Raw genomic sequence first — 23,725 nt, 5'->3', positions numbered from 1 at the left:
GTTATTACATTACATCTTTAATATAAGAAATACTGTAGCTTGGCAGCTCAGTAAGTAGCCAAGTAATTCTAATAATGTTATGGCTGTAACCTTTTCTTGTCTGTACAAAAAAACATGAACAAATACTTCAGCAATACACATATTCGGCAAGAACACAAAGTTAATTTCTTAGAATCTGTTTATTCATACACCATTGCAATTTTCCAAATCTACAGTGCACATACATTTAGTTAACTTTGGATCTGTGGGCATATTCACCCAAACAATGAAATCTTTGTCAAACATGTGAAATATACTGGCTTCCTTTTTACTTATCTGCTTTTTTTTACTTGGGGAAAAAAGAGGCCTCAGATGGCATGCTGATATGAGATCTCGCTTTGGTGCATACCGCTGAATTGCAGAGAGCAAATCTAGCTGGTTTCTGCAAGCAGCACCGTTGTGCCATCATGCCTCTATATGCAGTAGGTGTGATTTGAGAGACTGCCTTATCTAAGACTCAGTTGCACTCGTGGAAATAGAACCAGCCACATTACCGAACCTTTCCTTGATTCCTTCTGCAAACTGGACAAGCATAACATCTCTTTCCCTACTATCTTTAGTATCTCTAGTCCAGAAAAGTGCTCATCCAATTGTATCATATTAGCTGAATGCAGTTTACTGGCTCAACCATTAAAGAAATAGGGCATATCTCTAGAAGTGGCCTTCTAGAGATTGTAACTCAAGTTCGATTGAATTTCAGTAAGCAATCTGTGGTCTTACACACTGGATGCAATACAGCGATGGAGAATCCTTTTGGAAAAGATGCCTTTCTTTCAACTGCATTAACAAGGCTTATGTTTAGTTACATACAGGGAAGGTTGAAGAGATTAGTATTTTAATGAGTAGGCTCATAGGATAAATCTATATCAAAAGCCTGTTATCAATGCAACTTAAATAGGACAGAACCTGGTATTCTGTTCAAACTTGTATAATTTAAGCCAATGAACATTATACTGTATGGGAATGACAAGATCCGCTGCCAGTAGTATTGTATTCTCCAAGCAAGAAAGCAATAAATTCCATAATATTGTGTAAAAGCTGTATGTCAAACTAGGAAACGCACTGCTTGAGAGAAAATCATGCTGTGGTTCTTGAATTTATTCTTATATTTTAAGGGATGAAAACGTACAGCCACTTAATACAAAAGTATATTGCAGCTATAAGAAGGGCTAAACAAATAAATTAAATTAAATACCATCTGGATAGCCATTTTTTTTTCATTGTACCACAGTAAAAAAAGAGGCTAACAACCACAAGACTGGCTTGCAAAACATGCTTTCGGTCATTTTAGTTCATACTATCATCATTAGTCATCATAGTGATAGAGTGGAAGCTGCCCTGGACGTTTGTCCCCATGCCCTCGGTCATGATACTGAATCCTTTCTATCTTCATCTCTCATCCTCTTTGGCTGCATTGGTCTCCATTTCTCTGTCTCTGTGGGAACAGACAGAGGCTAGAAGCAGCTGGTCGGAGTTACAGTGGGTGGTGAAAGCGGCTGAGAATCAGACATTGTCTGTCTGCGTAATTGGCTGAGGGACTTCATTCACTGGCCTTTGGGTGGCACCGAGAGGATCGTGTGATTGATGGAGGGACTCGGCCGACAGACTCCGGCTGGAGAGGACGCTGCTGAGACTGGGCTGACGTACACTGCGTGGCTGTGCCTCAATCTCCACCCGTACCTCAATATTGGTTCCCTCCCTGCAGTCACACATAGAAGCAATACCAGCTTCACATTGTTTAAATCTCATAATCTGTTCACTATATTTAATGGATGTCCCATCGTTGAGAAAACACACTCCACTGTATAAATACATTAGCATACATTAGAATATTGGTTGCATGTCACTTAAGACTGTAGTCTAGATAAATCTGGACCCACCTCAAAGCAAAAGTCTGTGCGCTGCTAAAGACGCACTCCTCAACAGCATCCGCATCATCTGATTTGTTGTCTTGTTTGGTGCTTACCACTTGTACATCATCAGACGGATCGGAAGATCCCTCAGGCTGTGAGAGGACAGCACTGGTACTGGGTAATGCTACTGCTTCATCAACACTCACTTCCTGGAGACCGATAGCATTCAGCGCTGGCTTGGGCTGCCCAGTCCAGTGATCACTTACTACATGAGAAAACAAAAGATCTTCAAGAGAAGTTGAAACTGATCAGAAGGTTGAACTGTCAACTAAACGATATATTGTGGATTTTCAAATTGGAGCTAATACCACAGGCATAATTAATATAAAGTTCACTAAGTGGAACATTTTCCAATGTCATTACTATAGTGATTCGGGACTGTTAGATAAACAGGGGAAAAAAAACCACCACAATTAACTAAATTAGGTTCTGAAAAAGGGTTGCATGTTAGCGTAGGGCTGGGCGATATACTGATATAATATCGATATCGTGATAAATTATTATGTGATACACTTTTCTGAGATATCGTTGATATGGTGAAGTATTTTTTTACGTTTTTAATTGTTACAAATGAAATAGTACTACGATTTGAAACGGACACTGCTCATTTGACATAATTTAAAAAATTAATCTTCAAAGAAAATTATCGTCAAACTCAGTTTAATGGTTTTTGTATATTTTACTACTGTTTTGCAGACAGTTTGTTAGGTAAATTATATATCGTGATATGCATCAGGTAGTGCAGAAATGTCCTCAAGTATCGTGATATGATATTTTTGTCATATCGCCCAACCCTATATTAGCGTCTTGTAATGGTAGACTTACAAGTGGCCAGGTCCTCTAACTGGATCTTCCGTGTTTCAGGGGCTTCAGTTTGAGGCCTGCACCAGCCGTTACGACACAGAGACATGGGGACGATGCCATAAACATATGTCAGCATCAGAGGCACTCCAACCGCTGGAAATATAGAGCAGACATATTCAAATTTCCCACTTCCCAGTTTTGAGAACTTGCATCCCCCTGTTTCCACACAACAAAAACAAACTTGCCAATAAGCTACTTAATCGACTGCACTGTATAGGTTTTAAAAAGTGGGCCAAGTCATCCTATTTGCCTGAGACTTTTAATGGCTATTATTAACTGGACAATAAAATAAAAGAGAACCACCGGAAAAGTGACAACTCCAAAGAAGAATAATACCTGAACATGTCTGAGTACTGACCAGTGCAGGAGAACAAAGCATTTTTAATCGCTGTCCAATTATCATTACCATTTAACATTATTTGTAAAGTGTTAGACCTACAACAAAAAGTACCATTTCAGTGAACTCGAAATATTCTCAAATTTACCTTGTATGAAAGCAAAGGCAACATGTCAGTGCAAACAGCACCACAAGCATGAACCAAAGCATTACTAGTGTGAAAGGAGGAAGGGGAGGGGCTTCGAGAGAGTCAGTTAATACTGGAGAGCACTGCATTGAAAAGCCTGCACAAATGTTGATTGGCTTATCAGTGGATTTTATTATGAAAAAACAAAAAGACAGCTCTTTTGGCATATTTTGGAGTACATTCGATAGTATGCAAAATGTGTAAAGGTTGGCAGGTATGACAGTCTATGAAATATTTGTTTTTGGTATTTTCCATCTCACCACTACAGGATATAGCTCTGATATAAAATGTTGCATATACATTGCTTTGCAGATGATCTCTAGATGATCTGATGATGGAGTGATCTACAGTCTCCAGATATGACTTAAACATGGAGCAGTAATACAACTGTAACAAACTTGAAAGTCGGGCAAGGAAAAGGCGGGAAACGGCTGAACATAAACCTAAAGTTGAACAATAAACGGAACTCAAACATGACGTAAAACACACAAACATAACTCCAACATAAAGTGCACGTGCATCTCTCTTTCACCCTCTCTGGTGTTTCCCGCTCCTTTATCGCTTTCTCCCAATGATTACACAACTCCGTGCCAGGTGAGCGTCCTCACAACCTGGCCCCTCGTCACACTCCTCCCGGCCAGATTCAGGCCTCTGGCCTGACATTCACCCTCTCCCCCCTCATCTCGGGAGGAGCGGTGCTGCCCTTTCGGCTACATCCTTCCGCCCCCTCATCCTGGGACCCAAAGGAGAGGGGAGAGAGAGAAGGCACATGAGGGAAACAGATCAGGGAATGAAAGAAAACTGGTTCTCCGGTCCCCAGACATGATGTCATCTCGGCCTCGGCCTGCTAGGAAGCGATCCCTCCAGACGTCCGGCGATGGTATTGAACTTCCTGACGGATGGCTGCGGCTCCTCCCTTTTTCAGGTGGACGGCAAACGCACCTCCGCCTCCCAGGTGAATGGCAAACACTCCTCCCCTTCCAGGCGGACGGCAAACGCTTCTCCCATACCAGGCGGACGGCAAACGCTCCTCCCCTACCAGGCGGACGGCAAACGCTCCTCCCCTACCAGGCGGACGGCAAACGCTCCTCCCCTACCAGGTGGACGGCAAACGCTCCTCCCCTACCAGGCGGACGGCAAACGCTGCTCCCCTACCAGGCGGATGGCAAATGCTCCTCCCCTACTAGGCGGATGGCAGAGTATCCCCTGCCTCCCGGCAGACGGCAGCGACTCTCAGTCGTCGTCAGCAACCACTCCAGCACCACCGCTTCCTCGTTGCGATCCTCCCACAGTGGCAAGGGCTCTTGGACAGCACGTCCCTCCTCCTTCCCGGGATTCAGCACCACCGTAACAAACTTTCAATGATGGGCAAGGAGGAGGCGGGAACCCGCTGAACATTAACGTAAACTTTAATGATAAACAGAACATAAAAGTAACTCAAACACAAAACATGCGTGCGTCTCTCTCTCCCTCCCTCCCTCCAGAGCTTCCAGTCGCTCCATTATCACTCTCTCCCACTGATTAGATCACTCAGTGCCAGGCGTCCTCACAGTACAGCCCGTCCTTCCTTCTCGCCACAACAACTAATGGCACTATAAACATACAGGGGAATAATGCAGGCAACAGAGACTTGGGCCACGGCTCATATTAGCCAGGGGACAAAAGGTCATCATTCTCCATGGTGCAAAGCAGAACAGAGTAGCATTGTTTACACCACTCTGTAGCAGTCTTGTGCTCAGGGGACAGGGCCCCACTGTGAATCTTTTAAAACTGGATCAGGGCTGATAGCAGATAATGCTATTCACAGGCAGGGAGAGAGAGGGTGGGGGGGCACTACACAATGTGAATGTGGATTCACACCACGCCATGGAGATTGAGCTGACACTTCAGTGGCAACAAGCTGCTGTAATTTTTTTACTAAAGCCCTGGCCTCGGCCATTATACTGAGAAACATATGACTCATCAAGGACCTAGAGGAGTGAACATATGTGTGAGAAAACAAGGCTTGAAGGCATCACTGTGCATGAAAGGACCCAGAGCTAATCTCCCGTTTGTTTCTATGGTGCTAGCAGTATGATAATATGAAGAAGGACATGATTATGTGCGCGAGCATGCATATGTAGGTGTATAATCACTGCATGTGTGCACCATATATTTCCCCCAGATGGAGACCCGCATCAGGAAACGGAGCCTTTTTGTAGGAGTGAACTGGAACACCAAGCTCTTAGTCAGCGCTTTCTTCCTACATAAGCCACCTACATGAGTAACAGCCTACTAGCGATGGGAGGTATTCTCTGCCTCGCATGACATCTCACCTCTCTCTTATGGCTAGGTTTATAGTGTATCCATTTCCGTCAACAACGAATGGTCCTATAATACAAATAGATATTATAAACACATTAATACTAATGGGCACCGGAGGAGGCAGCACTGCCACAGCAGGACAACAACTACCTGTAATTAACATGTGTGTGTATCTTATTTAGGTCTGTATGTATCTTATTTAGTTCAGTGTCGTCTCATGTGGTTAGTATATTGTTTTATGTAGCACCATGGTCCTGTAGGAACGTTGTTTTGTTTCACTGTGTACTGTACCAGCTGTATATGGTTGAAATGACAATAAAGCCACTTGAACTTGTGTGTGTGTGTGTGTGTGTGACAAGGTACTGAACTAATAAAAATCATCTCACCCACAGTGACGGCTGCTAAGACTGGAGAGACAAACACTGATGTCATGACTCCGCTGGCTACTGTCAAATAATGTTTACTTCCTGAGATATTGTTTTTCTTACAGCGACCATGGACCTGAAAGATAGTGTAAACAAAAGCAGACAAAAACCACGAGAGATAAGTTTTTAATCTAAGAAGTATGCCTTGTTCACACTTGGTATTAACGTCTCAGCTGATTGGATAAGTGCACAGATCTAAGTATGGATGTGAACAGTCAGACCACGTTTGTAGCATAAATTCAAATCTCATCTACAACATTAAAAGGCCGCTAGAAATTCCAGGTTTGTATTTATCACATGGAATTGAGCTACATTTAGAACTAACCAGCCACACTATTACTGTTTTTTTTTTGTCCTTGGGTTGACTTTGTTTGTCTTCAGCTTCAATGTTTTGCATGCATTATACCTATTAAATTTCTTTTTGAAATTTAATTTCAAAATTTGAAAGTTTTTTGGCTTTTAGTATGAATATGCTATATGCATATTCAGATATATGCGTTCAAAATTTACAGTCTCTCTCTACCACCAATACGGATCTACAATTTTGATGACCTCATTCTGCACTTCAGCTTCTCATCAGATTTTCAACTGCTCTCTAGAATCTGAAGTGTCCTGCCCCCAATGTTAGAAAAATCCATGGTACTAACTGTCAAGTGAGGTAAGTGAGGTAAGCTAAGTGCTACTGGCTATTTAAAAAGGGGAAGGAGCTGCTTGATATGACTTCCTGTTTCAGTGGGTATTATGTCAACCCATCGAATAACACTGTGCGTTTCATAGTACTTCACACGGATTTTAAGCATGTATACCCGCTATACTATGCTAAATTGCCTTTATCTGTGTATATAGCTATCTACCCTGTGGTGAAGTTCATTAAAGTTGTGTTTCTGAGGGTTTTTTTTTTTAATTCTTGAACTCACAACATTTGCCCAGTCTTTGAATATGTTATCTACTAATCTAAGCAAAAATGACCAGGAATATAAACACTTTGCTTGAGTTTTAGTTTGGTATTAGCTAGTATTTTTACATCTGGTTTTAAAGTGACATTAGGTTGTATTTACAGATTTGCTCAAGTGGAGATACATGAAAGCACCAGGTGTGAACGGAAGTCTGAGCAACTGATATTTGTTTTCAGTAGCTCTAATTAGATAGATACATACCCTGCGGCCCATGTATATAGGGATGCCCACGATAATGACAGGTATGGCGATGCCTGCAATCAATGAGATCACCACTGGAGCCCCAAGCAGCATTCCCACCTGCCACAGGACCTTTCGTGTCTGTGACCACGGCTTCTTTCCCCAGAAGGTGCAGCCAGAGGGACTGGGGAAAATACAGAACAAGGATGGGAAAAAGAAAAACACGTATTAAATATAGGATAAAGCTGATTCTGTAATCAATTACTAAACAGAAATTTCTAGAAATATACAGTGTAGTTTTATTGTTGTTATTGTCTTCAATACACCAAATTGCAATTGTGTCAATCTAAGCAATATTACAGATTATACCACAGTGTGGTTGAATTCTCAAATCTCATTGGTCAGAAAGTGTGCATCATTTTTGTATAACAGCAGGGCTTGCATTGTAGTTCCAACTGTAGCATAAATGATCGGCTTATATTAATTTATTTCTATTAAGTTATTGTTTCTATAGTAACAGCTCGTTCACAAGAACTAGTACACGACACGTCTTATAAACTAATAAACAGATTTAAAAAAGTGTTGTTTAGCACAGAAAAATGGATAATCATTGACGATGTGGTGAAGTGTTTTGAGAGGAGACATTTATTTAACATTTACAGAAGGGGTGCTGGGTGTCGGATCTACTGTTTATTGCAGCTATAAATGAGAACAGGAACCAACTTCCTGACGTCTCTCAGATGTTCCACAACATTACATCTAACTGTCAAACATTAAAATGCACGACACATCATTCATTAATAAATGAAACGTTGTAATTGTCGGTAGATCACTGTGGTATGAGAAGAATAACATGCTCCACACCATTTCAGTGTTTTAAAGAGTTCACACCATCCTGGTTTGGCTTATTTTCGAATAACAGCATGGGGTCAAGTGTTATTCCTTACATAATACTAATTAAATGGGTAATAATAATTTATTTACCGTCTCGTTAATTGAGAATCATGAAAAAATGTTTGAAGCCTGTGTCTACGAATCACTGGATTGAGCTATGAAGCAAAATGTTTAGATTCAAATTAGTGTTCATTTTGTCAGCTCTTTTTTTTTTAAATTTAGTCTCAGTCCTGTGTCAAATGTCCTTGATAGCTTTTTATCATATTTAGTCAACCTTATCCTGCATTTTTAGTCATGTTTTAGTTGACTAAAAGTCTGGGCATTTTAGTCTTATCTTAGTCAAAGAAAAGCATATGTATTTTAGTCTAGTTTTAGTCAATGAAACTGTTGACATTTTAGTCATTGTACACTGTAGACATTTTAGCCATAAGATTATTATTGATTAACATTTCAGTCAATCTAGTCTAGCCAAAATGAACATTAGCTTGAAATGTACACCCAACTGTGCTTGCTTAGACCTGATATGCCATGTGCAGCACAGGAAAGGAAACTGCCTCTCATGCCATCCATTGAAATTTAGAAAAGAAAACCCAGTCTGTAATATTTTGTCTCCTCTTTTTTTGACAAAAAAATTGAGAGATTTTGGTAAAGTTTTTATTTTTTAAACTACATTCTAGTCTCTTTTTTTTCCATAAACAATATTGCATGTTGATATGATCACATGATCATCTCTTCATCATCTCGTCTTAGTCGTGGGAAAAAAAGGTCGTCGACAAACATTTTACGTCATAGTTTTTGTTAACGAAATGAACGCTAATTCAAATGAATGATCTTCTCCAATGACAACCAAACAATTGCTGCATTCTTCAAGTTAAGCAGAAGAGCTGTTATGTGGGGGTTTTACTGTATGGGCAAACAGCAAACTATTATCTCAGCCTCAATTTATAAAAGTACCATGTCTTTGTGAATTATGATCCCTCATACTACTTGCTTTAGGTGCAACTCAGAGAGCTAAAGAGCTGAGATCACTACAGGGCACTGCAACCAGAGGCCACATTGAACATCATGTTCAAATGTCATATGAATCATGAATAAGAGCCAGGCATTCACTATTACAGCACGTAGCACACGTGCACATACACGTGCATGTTCTCCATTGCCAGGTCATCAGAGTAAGCGAACAAGTCTAGATTTGTTGGACGTCCATCAACGGTATTTATCATGTCCTTGTCAACACTACGGGATCTCTCACAACTCCAGTGATCTTCTCTATCTAACAGCTAATGGGAATATCTTCGTGACAAGCATTAGTGATGAATCAGCCTTGCTTCCTGCAATGATTGGCATGTAATGTGTCTTTGACAACACTGTATATTTAACAGCGTGTGTGATTGAGTTGCACACCTGAGGTAGTGCACGTCTGTGATCTCCTGCATACACAGCCAGCAGAACTGACAAGCACAAACTGTGCAGTTCATCCGGTTGCAGCTGCCATCATTAGTCTTCATGATATAGGCACCACAGCGTGGACAAGCTTTAATCTCCTCTGCATCTAAAAACACACACACACACACACACACACACACACACACACACACACACACACAGACACACACACAGACACACACACAGACACACACACAGACACACACAAGGATTACCCAAAGGAAAAAGGTTAAAGGTTCTATCTCAGGGCAGTGGTGGCTCAGTGGTTAGGGCTCTGGATTAATGATTGGAAGGTTGTGAGCTCGAATCCTGGAACCACGCTGCCTCTGTTGGATCCTTGAGCAAAGCCCTTAAAGGATTAAGGGTTAATCTGCTCCACTCAATTGTACATCACTTTGGATAAAAGCATCTAACCAGGTCAAGTGATTTTTTGCATTAATCTATCTAAGAAACATGAATTTTTAAAAATCATATATAGATTTTATACAAAAGAAAATGAGGGCATCTTGAGTGATGGATGCTCTTGTGAATTAGAAAGCTAATACAAACATATTTTATCCATAATGTACTTCCTTTAGTTGGATTGGACTTATGTTCGATCATATTCATACCACAAAATGAAATGCGCTATATTGTATTTGGAAAGGTACTAAGACTGCTAGCTTGGTCTCTTGCCAGGTTAATTTTGTCTGCACCCAAGTACAATTGTTGCGTTCATATATAACCGAATAAACTAAACTTGGGATGAAATCACTCTAAGGTTCATATTAACCACTCCAAATGAAGAGCGTTTTCGAAAAGCTTCATTTTCGCTGGACAAAAACTCCATCTTAATGTGGATGGAAAAAGATGCGTTTTCAAATTTATCCGGATTAATGTAGATGCAGCCTAAGTGTTCACAGAAGAGGAGAGACTTTTACATCAACAATGTTTATACTGAGACTAACTGAGCTGAAGATAAGTGTTACTGGGTATATTTTCAAATGTTATAATAGATGGTCCACGGAACCTTAATTTGTAAACAGTGACAAGAGCTAGAGATTTGGCCAGTCTGTAAACAGGCCTTTCATTGTGTAATCCCAACACTGTGTGCTGTACCTCCGCTAGGTTCCTCAGTGAAGACGTAGAGTGCTGAGGCATCGTTTGTGCCCAATGTGTGACGGGCACGTTGTCGTCGGGCTTGATCACACGTCTGGTCTGGGTGCCACAGCTGACGGCAGTGGTAGCAGAACTCTGTGTCACAGCCCTCACGGCCACAGCTCAGCTTAGGGCACTCGGCACAGCCATAGGCTATCACTGCGTAACTGATCAAACAGCAACAGGTCACAAATCACCACATTTTATTAACATTATTAGCACATGTTTTTATCAACATGTAGCCGAATAGTATGTTAATAATCTGCACAAGTGGAATAAAAACCATTCATGTATACATCTAAATCTGAATTGAATAAACAGAGTCCAATCCGGATCAAATTTCTATCAGACCATACAAGGTGTGCAGTCCATTTAAAAACCTCTCAGCACCATATTACGAATTTTTAAATGTTTAAAAAAATATCATCAGTGGAGGGCCAACCAACTAATATTTCAAAGAAGAATGATGCAGGACATGAATTCTACTTCCATTAATTCAGTAAATCTAGAGTATGGATCTTTGCTTAGACTGACATTTAAGTTAAATCACATGCAATGCAATGGAAAACTATGCTACTCATTAAACTCTGACAGGACTCACAAGAACTAAGATTTTTGGCCTATATTCAAACTTGGTCAAAAGACTCTAGGGAGACTGAGCTTCAAAAATTATAAAAAATATGTTGGCAACTCTTAAACGATACGGCTGCTATGTATTGCAAACTTCACTGGTTTACTCAAACAGCTGTAACTCATGAATGCTTGTATGGATTCATGACAGGGTCCTGAGGAAGTCTGCAAAGACTGGGGCGTGGTCATCCATAAGCAGGCGGGTTTAAAATCAAATAACTGTTTCAGATAGAAAACAATCCCTGTCTGTTGTACAAAGTGACATTAATCTTTAACAAAGCTATCAAACTGAATAGCAGGCCCAAAATCTGCAGCACAGCAACATCCTCCAGCTTGTTTGTTTGGAGTTGAATGGGCCACATGAGTGAGTGGCATGACTAAAAATATGTCATTGTGTTTTGAATATTTCCGTTTTCTCAGTCCACACTACAATGCGAAAACGGCGTTTACAAATTTATCCACTGGGAGTGTGTTTTCGAAAAGACAAAAACGCTGTCTCAGTGTGGACAAAAAGGTCAAAACCTAGAGAAAAAGATGCGATTTCAAATGTATCCAGATTGATGTAGACGTAGCCTCAGGATCTCGGTTAGATTCAGCTGAAGTTTGTTTCGCTGCAACATTGTCCTAATCTGTAAGTACTTTCCTAATGAGTTTGCGTTACTCAACAAAAATGGCCACCCTCAGCCAATCAGTTTTCAGCAGGCATTTTACAGGGTTAGCATTAAACTACTGTCATGAGCCTTGAAAAGCATATTTATCTGTGGCCTCTTTGCTGTTCTGTGTAACTTCGGTCACACACAAACTTAGCTCAATTTGTGAAGAGTGCTTGAATCCCACAGATCATCATAGCTAGATTTTTGTTGGAAACAGTTAGTGGTGCATGAACGTGGTTGGAACTTGGCTACATCGGTGCTCTTTCAGTGAAGGTAGATGGTTCTTTTAGTAAGGAAAAGTACCAAACTCTCTCTGACAAAATATTTGTATGTATTCACCATAGCTATGCAATAAAACAGTGTGAAAAAGTGTAATATTAGAGTAACAGAGGTATATATAGTGTAATAAGGGCAGGAGACTTACAACATATAAAAATCAATCCTACACAGAGTCTCAGCTTCCCTTTATTAGGCCTCTTTAGTTGCTGAGAGGAAATCCAACCGTGGCCTCAAGAGCTATGCATAATGCAAGAGTGAGGAACAAACTCTATTACTGAGGCCCTGTGTCCACTACTGCACGCTTTCAAATTCAGACAAGACCTCAAATGGCAAAATTCAATTATAAAAACCATTTCCACTTGAGGAATTACAAAATATGTCAAAAGGTCTCATGAATTCTTCTGGCTTATTATCCCTTAACCTTTAAAAACGCCTTGTTATAGTGAAAGGTGTCAACCTGCAGTCAGGTGCCGGGCACCAGCGTGTGTCAGGATCGGCAGCCAGGAAACGGCGGAGCTGATATTCCTCAAAACGTTCCAGCAATGCACTGTCATCTAAGATTGCACGTACATCCGGAGGCGCTAGTGCTTCAGGACACTGTGGGCAAGCGATACCCACGCGGCTCTCTGAGATCTCAATGCGCAGGTACTGACGCAAACAGTCAGTGCACGCACGGTGTGGGCATGAGGACAGACGGGGGAAGTGAGCACGTGGCTGGCTCAGCAGGCACAGTGGACACTCCACCAGGTGCTCGAGGAGCTGCTCTTGGCTAGAGGAGGAAAGCGACACGACGCCTGTGGAGCCGCTGCTCACACACTCCACAGCCTGCTCAACCTCAGCTCCTTCAGCCTTAACCGAGCCTGTTTCAGCAGTCTCTCCACCTCCATCTCTCTCACTCTGAGGTGGCTCCTAGAGGGGAAAAAAAACAAGCAAATTAAAATTTAGATAATTAAAACATTCTATTTGAGGAAAAAAGCTGTCATCTCAAATTGCACCAAACTATTGTTCTGTTCTCCCTGGCATTGATCTATTCATATTGTTTACATTGTGTTATTATACACACCTCAACAGCAAAGGGAACACCAGACACTAGATATGAGAAAGGAATAAATAAGACCGGTTCCACCTGCACTCCCTAAGCAGGTTCTAATCACTGGCACCCAATCTTCAACACCTGATTCTAATTTTATGTATTTGAAGGTGTGATAAATATAGGGGTATACTTACTTTTTCCAAGTGACTGATCTGTTTTTTGTTCATTTAAATTGGGAAAATTACTACAAAATGTCAGTTTTATGTGTCATTTGATACAGTGTATCGCCTTTATTAATAGGCACCGTTTCAAAGAGGATCAAATGTGTTTACTTGTCCAAATGCGTCAAAAAAGCCAACAATTTCCATGGGGTGTACTTATTTTTTCACATGACTGTAGCTAAGTTCCATTACCCACATTATGTTGATGCTGTAGGGACAGCAGTATTAGGTTTAATATACATGATTTAAGTAGTGTGTTGCATGTTCTGTTTAAGTAGCAGATACTGATACTGAAATTAGCAACCTACTTAGTATTACGCAATCGGGGGCATTATGGGACATTTTATTTAGCTCTGTTTATGGGGGATAAAAATACTCTTTAGACACCAGGAGATGTTGTATTATTAAAGTTATTTGACTTGTATGAAGATGATATAGTACCTCCTCTGGATATTTTCTGTAATTTCAGGTCATCTGTTCATTAGCACACCAATGCACACTAAGCTTATGTCACACAGTATCATGTGGTATTGAATGCTGGCATCAGAGATTTTTGTGTGTTTTTTTTCTTTTGTTTTTTTTTTTACATGCACAAGTAAATAAGCAGCATCAGTATTGTTGCATTGTTGATTCACCTAAAACATGTTCCTACTCATGCCCTTGCAAAATTCCCCATGACATTTCTGCACTGCAGCAGAAGCACAGGGAATTACATCACCTGCTCCCCAAAGAGACTAAAAATCAGATCGGGTGACACCAGAGCATTTGGCAACTTCAAAAGTAAGTTTGAGCTAGAAATAAACTAAATTACTTGCAACTCTCGGGTACAATATAAGATTGAACTCTCAACCCTCTATAGCACTTCATATCCCTACACAAAACCTCCAGCGTCTTTGTGTACATATTGTATGTGTGTTGCTGTGTAGTCATATGGGGTGTGTTTGTGTGCGAGTGTGTGTGTGTGCGCGCGTGTGTGCATGTGCATTCATGCGGAGGGGGTAAACTGTGCAGCTAAACCACGGTTTCCTGGCAACAGCAAAGAGACCCTTACAATAACACTAATTAAATAAGATATTAGTGAGTGGGGAGGAAAGGCAGACGAGTATGTCAAAATGATCAGAAAAGGTCATTTATCATGTTTTTCCATGACTATCTCGGTCTCCAGACCAGCTCTTAAAAAAAGAGACAGTTATGTCAAGAGACATTGTATCAAGTGATATAGAAATATCTGTGAAACCTAACACACAAATGCCCTGTCAGTATGAATTACATTTAAATTACATGGCTGAAAAGTATGCACACTTTTGTACTCAACTGTAAATGTTTTTATGTTCATTCGAGTAATTAAGCATACATGTTCATGTTGAAACAAGGACAAGCCCCATTACTGAATATGGAGCTGCAATTTAACCCTTTCTTGCAGTACACCGATGCCAGCAGAATGGAAATAGACTTATTGTACATCCATCCATCCATTTTCTATACTGCTTATCCTTCAGGGTCACGGGGAACCTGGAGACTATCCCAGGGAGCATGGGGCACAAGGCGGGGTACAGCCTGGATGGTATAGTGCCAATCCATCACAGGGCACAATCACATATACATTCACACACCCATTCATACACTACATACACTTTGGACATGCCAATCAGCCTACCATGCATGTCTTTTGACTGGGGGAGGAAACTGAAGTACCCGAAGGAAACCCTCGCAGCACGGGGAGAACATGCAAACACACAGTGCCGCGGCGAGAGTCGAACCCCTAATTGCGCCCATTATTGGACATTTTCAATCAAATTAATTATTTTATTGCCGGATGTCTGTTATAAGATTAATGTTATGAGAAGAATGCTGTTAGGTTTCTGTGTGTAGAGCATTGTGTGTTTAGCTGCTGGTGAGCAGGGTGATGGGAAAGGGGAGGGGTGTGAGCCTCCTGCTGGGCAAATGATTCACATCTCTCCACAATAATACTAGTACAGAGATTAAAAGGAGAGCACAACTAAAGCTTTTTTGATAGTTGAACACTGTATAGAACTGCCATAAAAAATTAAACATTTCAACCTACTAGGCTAGGTAAAAAAAAAAAAACTACATATGAAAAACTGCAATTTCTTAAAGCCCTGAGTGTCTATTTTCATATGAGCCATTAAACACTTGTGTGGAGTGTAACATCACAAATAAATTCAATGCTGAACATGGGCCTCTGGAGGACAAAAAAAAAAAGAAAAGAGGAAAAATAAAATAAAATAAAAAAAAAAGTTAACCAGGATCAAGTCACGTGTCAGTCTGAGGCATATATTTGTGTGCTTTCACGCACCGAGTTGATAAATATAACAAACATGTACAGTATATGATCAAAAAAAGTTTGTTAATCCGGTGAGGTTTTCACTCCTATGCTCCGCAGCACCTTCATGAAGCGAGAACTCTAACTGCTGCAGTATGACTGAATCTTGAGTCAAACCTTACGTGTGAACTGGTTACTATTCCCATTTATAGTCACTGTTTATACAACAGCAGTATGTGCATATTTTTTGCAGCTAGTTACCAGAAACCAGCAAACTTTTACAAACCATAACATCCAGCCATCCATTTTCCATACCACTAATCCTAAACAGGGCCTGGAGTGTATCCCAGGGAACTCGGAAGGCAGGGGATGCCCTGGACAGGGTGCCAACCCACCCATCGCAGGCTACCCATTCACACACTACAGACAATTTGGAAATGCCAATCGGCCTACAACACGTTTTTGGACTGAGGAAGGAAACCAAAGTACCCAGAGGAAACCCACAAAACAACAGAGAGAACATGCAAACTCTGCACAAACAGGGCGGGGGCGGGATTCAAACCCCCAAACCCGGAGGTGTGAGGCAACAGTGCTAACCAATAAGTCACTGTGTCCATTACCACTGTGTATAAATGAGTGAGTTACTAGCCAGTTACCTTGAAGTGCTTTTAACTGAAGTGATGAAAATTTTAAATTGATCACTTAAGCCCCCCAAAGTGCAAAAGTGACTCTTTCTTACATTCTGTGCATGCTCCTGCTCGTTGGGTGTCAGCGTAATCACCACTTCATCTCGACTCAAGGCAGCTGCAGGTTTCTCACTCTTGGGGTCGGACTTGGGCTTGCGAGTAAAGAAACTAAGGAAGCTAAAGGCCTGGGACTGCTGCTTTGGCCTTTTCATGGTAGTAAATGTGACCGTCCAACCAAACCAACATGAGCGAATCAGATCTTTTCAGTATGCGAGAGGGTGTGTATGGGATATTTATGACTCGAAGCTGAGATGCACTAGAGCACACATTGGGAGAGAGTGAGACAGACATCTATAAGCGTGAATCCTACTGGAGATCATTATCCTTTAGAGTATCCAGTAGCGTAGTCATCCTCTTCAGCCACAACAAACTTACCAACCTGAAAAAAAGGGAAAAGATTAGTAATGGGTAACATTTTATTCATCAACACATCTTTATTAACTCATTTACTGGCGTTTTGTTGTGGTTTACAATGTTTTCATTATTCAATTACCATTAAAAAAGTCATTCAATTTCATGTCTTGTCTTGTTCTATGCCAAAAATGTTGTACATTTTCCGTATTAAACTTCCTATAATACTAGGTTACCAAGTACAGAACAACTAATCAAGACACATTTTTAACAAATAGATTCATTCTTCCTGTCTGTGAATGCACTGATAGAACCACAGTCTCTGTAATAACATTAACCCTTTCATGCATAGTGGTCACTACAAAAAAACGCCAAAAAATGACATTTTCTGGCTATTGCAAGGATTTCAATAGAATAACTGCATAATAGCCACTAGCGTGGACAATTCTTCGCTTGAACACATGCAGGCCACTGGATTGGACACTTCAATAACATTGTGGAATATATATGTAAAAGTAAAATGAAGGTAAAATTATTTTTTTTTATGCCTAAAGAAAACTAAAAACACACAGAGAAAAAAAATCCTTGATCAGGATTTCATAATTCAGGCATGAAAGGGTTAAACAAGTATCAAAATATAACCATTTACAAATAATTTAAAGTGTACCGAGAATTAGTGAGAAATAGTGAGAATGTTCAATGCTGATGAATACAAACAGTATCTGGTCAGACACTCAACAAGCAATAACCTACAATTACTCAGTTTTTGTCTACTATTTATTGACAGAAAATTATTACTATGTATACCACAGCATGATCTGTTTATATCTGCTATAAAGCATGTGATGACAGAAATTAACTTGTCTCACAGACTTTGCAGAACATTAAACGTAACTATAAACTGATAAAAGAAATGTTGTGTGGTCCGCTTCTGTGGTATAAGAGGAATAAAACACTTCCTTGGTTATGCAATAGTAGAAAATTTTACATTTTAAAATAATAATGATGTTAATAATGATAATCATTATGATCACAATTTTTTTCTCAATTCCTGTTTTTCACTTTTGGTTCGGAGTGTGCTTAATTTTGTCTGAAAGGAACTAATTTGGTTTGTCACACACTACACCGATCGGCCATAACATTAAAACCACTGACAGGTTAAGTGAAGAACATTGATTATCTTATTACAATGGCCACTGTCAAGTGAGGGATATATTAGGCAGCAAGTGAACAGTCAGTTCTCAAAGTTGATGTGTTTGAAGCAGGAAAAATGGGCAATCCTAAGGATCTGATTGACTTTGACAAGGGCCAAATTGTGATGGCTAGCTGAACGGGTCAGAGCATCTCCAAAACGGCAGGTCTTGTGGGGTGTTCCTGGTATGCAGTAGTTAGTACCTACCATAAGTAGTCCAAGGAAAGACAACCATTGAACCAGTAACTCCACTTTCAAATCTCTTTAACAGTCCTCTGGTTTGAAGTGCTGGCTGCACACTGATAAATATCCGTCATTTTTGGCAGTGTTTGTAAACAAAAAGCGATTTCTAATCTGTTTAGACAGAGATGTGATCCACATATTATTATAGATTAGCAATAAAAGACAGGGAATGCTATTCAGCTAAACTAACATGCTCAAATGGTATAATGCTAGAAGAGTCTTATGTCAGTGGCTAATTGATGCTAAACAGTGGTCTTGTCTGCAATAACTGGACATATATACACATGTCATAGAATCTCAGAGCATTTATACTAGAGAGAAATGTTTATCCATGTAAACTTGATGTTTACAACTTTTACAATGTTATGTTTTGTTTTATGATAAGAATAGTGGGGACTGAAATCTAAGCAAGCTAAGCCTGTAAAATTACATTTACATTTATTCATTTAGCAGACGCTTTTATCCAAAGCGACTTACAAATGAGAAAATACAAGCAAAGCGATATATCAAGCAGAAAACAATTCTTAGCTAGCTTTCCGATGTTACTGATGGTTCGCTCTTTAGTTGAGATTAAATGGGCGCTGCTGAATGACGTTTGTTTATTGCGTTCTGGGTAATTTAGCATTCACGTGAAACAGAAAAACGACATAAAATCATGAAGTCTGCTATAACACGGGCAGTAATTGGTACAGTCTCATGCAACAGAATAGTACATATCACGACAGATGACATTAAATTATTTCCCTTTAAGAAGACTCAATATACCTACCAAATTTGGTACATGTAAATGAAATGACATGCTTATACTGAAGAATAATGTCAAAGAGGGGCATTATCGAGCCCCAGAGCCATGCCCAGGTTCAATCATTTGCCAGACTTTGATGACCAACACTTCTGATGTGTATGCCAAGAAGCAACACCAGCTGCATGAGGTCATAAAGTAGTATCAGTGAAGACAACCCATGGTCAAATATCATTTAAAATCAATAAACTGTATTATATGAGTGTCATAATTTGGGCTGAATGGGCAAATCCAAACAGCCACATTCAAAATGGAGTGGAAAGTGTTTCCAGAAGAGTAAAGGTTAATGTTAAAGGCATGATATTAAAGGCATGAGGAACAGTACATTAATATGCATCTGAAATATCAGCTCCATCACATGATGCATTCTGGAATAATTAGAGAAGACTTTTGGTTTAAATAGTTTCATATGTTAATTAACTGTGCTGCCATGGCATTGCTATTTAACATACTGTAGATCACAAGGTGATTTCTTCTGAAAAGTTGAAGAACGGTGCAGAAAATTGCACACTTGAAATGTATGGGTTTGGGTCACATTCATGTGAATAGAGTCAGCAAAGGACACCAAGAATCTGGAAGCAAAATGCACTGAAAATCATCCAAAAACGAGAATATTTGTGTTTAAACATGCATATGAGACACTGAAATGTAAATAACATAAATGAAAATACAGCCGGATGCTCCACCGACCAACATGAATTGTTTTTCTCATTGAATATGATCATTAATGAAGGATATGGCAAAAGCTATATTAAGAAGCTTAGGATGAGAGATTATTTTCCTTCCATTTTGTTAATGTCGTTCTTGAAAGGAAAGACTCATGGATGTGGGCTAGAGAGAGAAATGAAGGCAGCAGCTACAGTGAGACACTGCATCATTTAACAGCATAATGGTAAGCCGTGGAAAGGCATCCTGTGGATTTGTGGGAAATCATCTGGGAGATGTTTAAGTGCACACACGGCAGCGCCAAAATATTCCCAGACCTTTTATCTGAACATTTAAATTCCCCACTGTGATTTGAAAAAGAGCTATGAGCTCAAATAAACAGGTGCATACTACAAATTATATCTATCATTATAAGTTGCATTTTCAGTTGAATTTGGGGGAACCACTTGAAGGATTGGTTGTGTTCTATTTCAATGGCTTTTGTTTGATTTGTCCATTGCAAACAGCTGAAAGTCTGTCAATTTTGACAATAAATCAGATTAGCAATGGGGGTTGAATAATTTTGATTCCAACCATGTGTGATATAATATATAATATTCAATTAATTCACCAACAAACCATCTTTTGACTCATGTTTGTTCTTTCTGTTATACTTATGTTCATTTGGAACAAACCTGACACAAGAAATACTTGTTGCTTATTACACGTCATGCCTCTATAAAAAAAAAAAAAAAAAAAAACAATTGAAAAAGGAATCCCTGACTACAAAAAACTTGAGAACCACTGCTTCATATATTGTGCAAAAGCTTTTCATAATGTTGGTACCAAGGTTCTTATAAACCTACTCAAAGGTGAATCATGTATTTTCATTCAAATGTGCTTGTACAGGAATGCAAAAAATAAAAGAGAAAACAAAAGGAATGGCAGAAACATTTAGTGCATTTACATGGACAACAATAATCCACTATTAACCCAATTAACACAATACTGTGATTAAGAAACTACCATGTAAACAACAATTTTTAATTACCTTAATCTGATTAGGGTCACACTCGAAGTAAACACAAATCGAATTAAGACATGGAGTATTCCTGTTTTAGTCACATTATGGACGTGTATTACAGACATGTAAACACCTTAATCACATTATGAACGTCGTGTGAGAGTTTTTACCGCATTTTGCGACAGGACACGATCACACACGGCAGAGCTCAACATTTTACGGCGAACAAGAGAGTTCGGCTGCGTCCCAAACCGCATACTTGCCTACTATAGGCCTGTAGTGTATATAGTATCTCGGCTACTATATAGACGGTAAGTACACGGTTTGGGACGCAGACCACGGCTTCAAGCAGTTTTCTATTTAAACGTACAGCATGACAAATAATTAACTGCACTTAAAGCGTTCATAAAAAATTAAGTAAAAACACCCAAAACTGTATACGGTACCATAACGAAGATGAACTGTATGTTGATACGTGAAATTCTGGGGGGACGTCGGACGGCGTGGCGTGGTGATGTAATGACGCGGGCTGTTAATCTAATTATGTTCTATAACATGTAAAACGGGAACATGAAAGTAGTATTCTAAAAGCAACTCATGTAAACACCTTAATCACGTTATTATCTTACTCAGAGTAAGGTCAATAATTAGACTACTACTGTCCATGTAAACGTAGTCATTGTAAGTTAATATTACTACATCCAAGCTTATGTCTTTGGAGTTCCATAATCAGATATGTTTGATTAATTAGTAGCTGGGCTAAGAGAACAACAGTCCCCAGTCCTTTAGGACTTTTTTTCCCTTTTAGCAACACATATTCGTTATAGTGCAAAGCAGCAGTTGCAGCATTAGTTTTGGATACCTTACACAAAGCATGTTAGAAAACCTTGAAACACTGTTCTTCTGTGTGTATATGTTTTATATCACTAGATATACACCAAACTATTTCTGAACATTGTGTTCTCTCATTTCTGAGATACGCAGGCTGACACAGCACTTCCAAAGAAAAAAAAAAAAAAAAAAACAACAGCCCAAAACCCACTTTCATTGGTGATTAAACATTTTTTCACCAGAAGCAAATGTTTTAGAGAGAATCCAATCCTGCTGGTTTTCTTATAAAGCTATTAACACAAGCATTAGAGGCTATTCAATACCACAAAGTCATTATTAATTTTTAAGTGATTATAATTTTTAAGTGATATCACCACTATCAATAGTCTTTGTCTCAGGATAAATACCAACATCAGCCCACTCAGGCAGTATTATGTAATCAGACTCAGACCTACTGAACTACTCTGATTCAGTCTCTAACAAAAGCTGATTTTAAAAAAATAAATAAATAAAAAATTCCCTGACCATAAAATGTGGTTTGGAAGCAGTTCTCTTAAAATGAACTGGACTTGCGGTACAAATTCAAAAGTCTCTTCATAAAAAAAAATGAGACACTCCAAAACCACGTATTAACCACAAAGAAAAGAGAAACCCTATTAAATCAGACTGCTGAATAAGGTTCTTAGAACAAATCATCCAATCACAAGGTCTGTAGTAAAAGCAGCGGATTTCATATTTCTTTTCAGACTATTTTTTTGTAGGCCAATGATCCCACTGGTCAGAAAGTAATTAAAGGGGTTAAACAGTATGTTGTACAGCTGTGACTGAAGTATGATTCATGTTGCATTGGTTAACATGGTAAATAAAGTCTGCTGAATCCGTTTAAACCACAATTTTATGACATCATAACAATTTCTAATCAAAATAAAAAGCAAAAAAAGCTAGAACTTTCCTCACTAGGCTGCTGAGTAGACAACACGAACGGGCTGTATTGCTGTACTGATAAAGAGGGTGTTAGTAACCAGATGGACGTCAGAATAAGTCCTAGAGACATTATCTCATCACTGCAGGTTAGGGCACTGTGCTGCGTTATAGCTTTATCAGCACACACCTGGCTGCTCTGTGAGGCGCATCAGTAACCCGAGCTGTTCTCATCATACAGCAGCACTGACTCAACACTGACGAATCGCACACTAACCACTGACACACTCTCAGTAGGACAAGAGCACAACGATGCGGAGCGAAAAGATACTTAACAGGATCTCAACGCCGATATTCGTTTCTTTGAACGAGCGCAGAAGCGCATTTTTCATCATTGATCAGAGTGTTTGGAGCAGGCATCACACACAGCACTGCAGGGAGTGGCAAGGTTATTACTCTACATACTCTGCAGCCTGGACTGCAAATGTCACCGTCTCATCACCGTAAATACAGCCTGTTGGTCGTGATGAAACAATCATATTTATTAAAAAAAAAAAAAAACCACACACACACAAATAAAATGTGTATAAAAATAAAAGAATAACAAAATGCTGTCCCTTACCTCTTTTTTTCGCCGCGTTATCGTGTTGCTGCTCGGGAACAGTCGGTTAGCTCCGCCCACTGAAAAGCCGAGAACAGCTCCGCCCACTGCTGTAGAACACTGCCGGCCAGCGGGAGCGCGCGACACCGAGGTCAGAGAAACGCTGCGTGACGTGGGAAAGGAGATCCCCGTTAACCTCGGAGAGATTTCCCTTTCACTCTCTCTAGCGCCCGGAAAACAGCCTATGCCTACACAGCCTGTGCCTACGCATTACAACAAAGCTGATACTCTGCTTCACGGAGCCTAATGTATATGTATATGAAGCGTTCAACGACTACAACAATAACAGCAACAATAATAATATTTATTATTATTATATTTTATTTCCATCGTTATTATAGCAACGTCATGAAAATAATTAAATAATGAATACATAATAAAAACAGCAACAACAGTAATAATCGGTAAAACTGTTGTTATTACAAGAAGAAGGAGGAGGAGGAGGAAGAGGAGGAGGAGGAAGATCTCATTTGCAAAGCCAAACCTTCAGGAGTGTTTCATATTTTTACATGACTTTACAAAAACAC

The 23,725-nt window shown here is 39.7% G+C and overlaps 1 protein-coding gene across 2 annotated transcripts; it reads right to left on the bottom strand.

Moving 5' to 3' along the window:
* si:ch211-278j3.3 (E3 ubiquitin-protein ligase RNF19B) lies at window positions 1–23,723 on the bottom strand. 2 transcript variants are annotated; one of them, XM_053613606.1, is made up of 10 exons: window positions 23,160–23,723; window positions 16,522–16,907; window positions 12,702–13,153; window positions 10,644–10,849; window positions 9,504–9,651; window positions 7,227–7,389; window positions 6,031–6,145; window positions 2,778–2,909; window positions 1,920–2,178; window positions 1–1,738 (listed from the first exon to the last, which is right to left on the bottom strand). In XM_053613606.1, the coding sequence occupies exons 2-10, from the start codon at window positions 16,678–16,680 to the stop codon at window positions 1,543–1,545; spliced, it is 1,830 nt and encodes a 609-aa protein (XP_053469581.1). In that variant the 5' UTR covers window positions 16,681–16,907; window positions 23,160–23,723; the 3' UTR covers window positions 1–1,542. The 2 variants fall into 2 exon arrangements, with proteins under 2 accessions (XP_053469581.1, XP_053469582.1); XM_053613607.1 differs by having other exon boundaries at window positions 2–1,738; window positions 1,920–2,157.
* Between the last annotated feature and the right edge of the window lie 2 nt (window positions 23,724–23,725).

The sequence above is a fragment of the Ictalurus furcatus genome, chromosome 25 (genome assembly GCF_023375685.1).
Source record: "Ictalurus furcatus strain D&B chromosome 25, Billie_1.0, whole genome shotgun sequence".
In the NCBI taxonomy this organism is placed as follows: Eukaryota; Metazoa; Chordata; class Actinopteri; order Siluriformes; family Ictaluridae; genus Ictalurus; species Ictalurus furcatus.
This window is presented reverse-complemented; position numbering and strand designations above follow the sequence as displayed.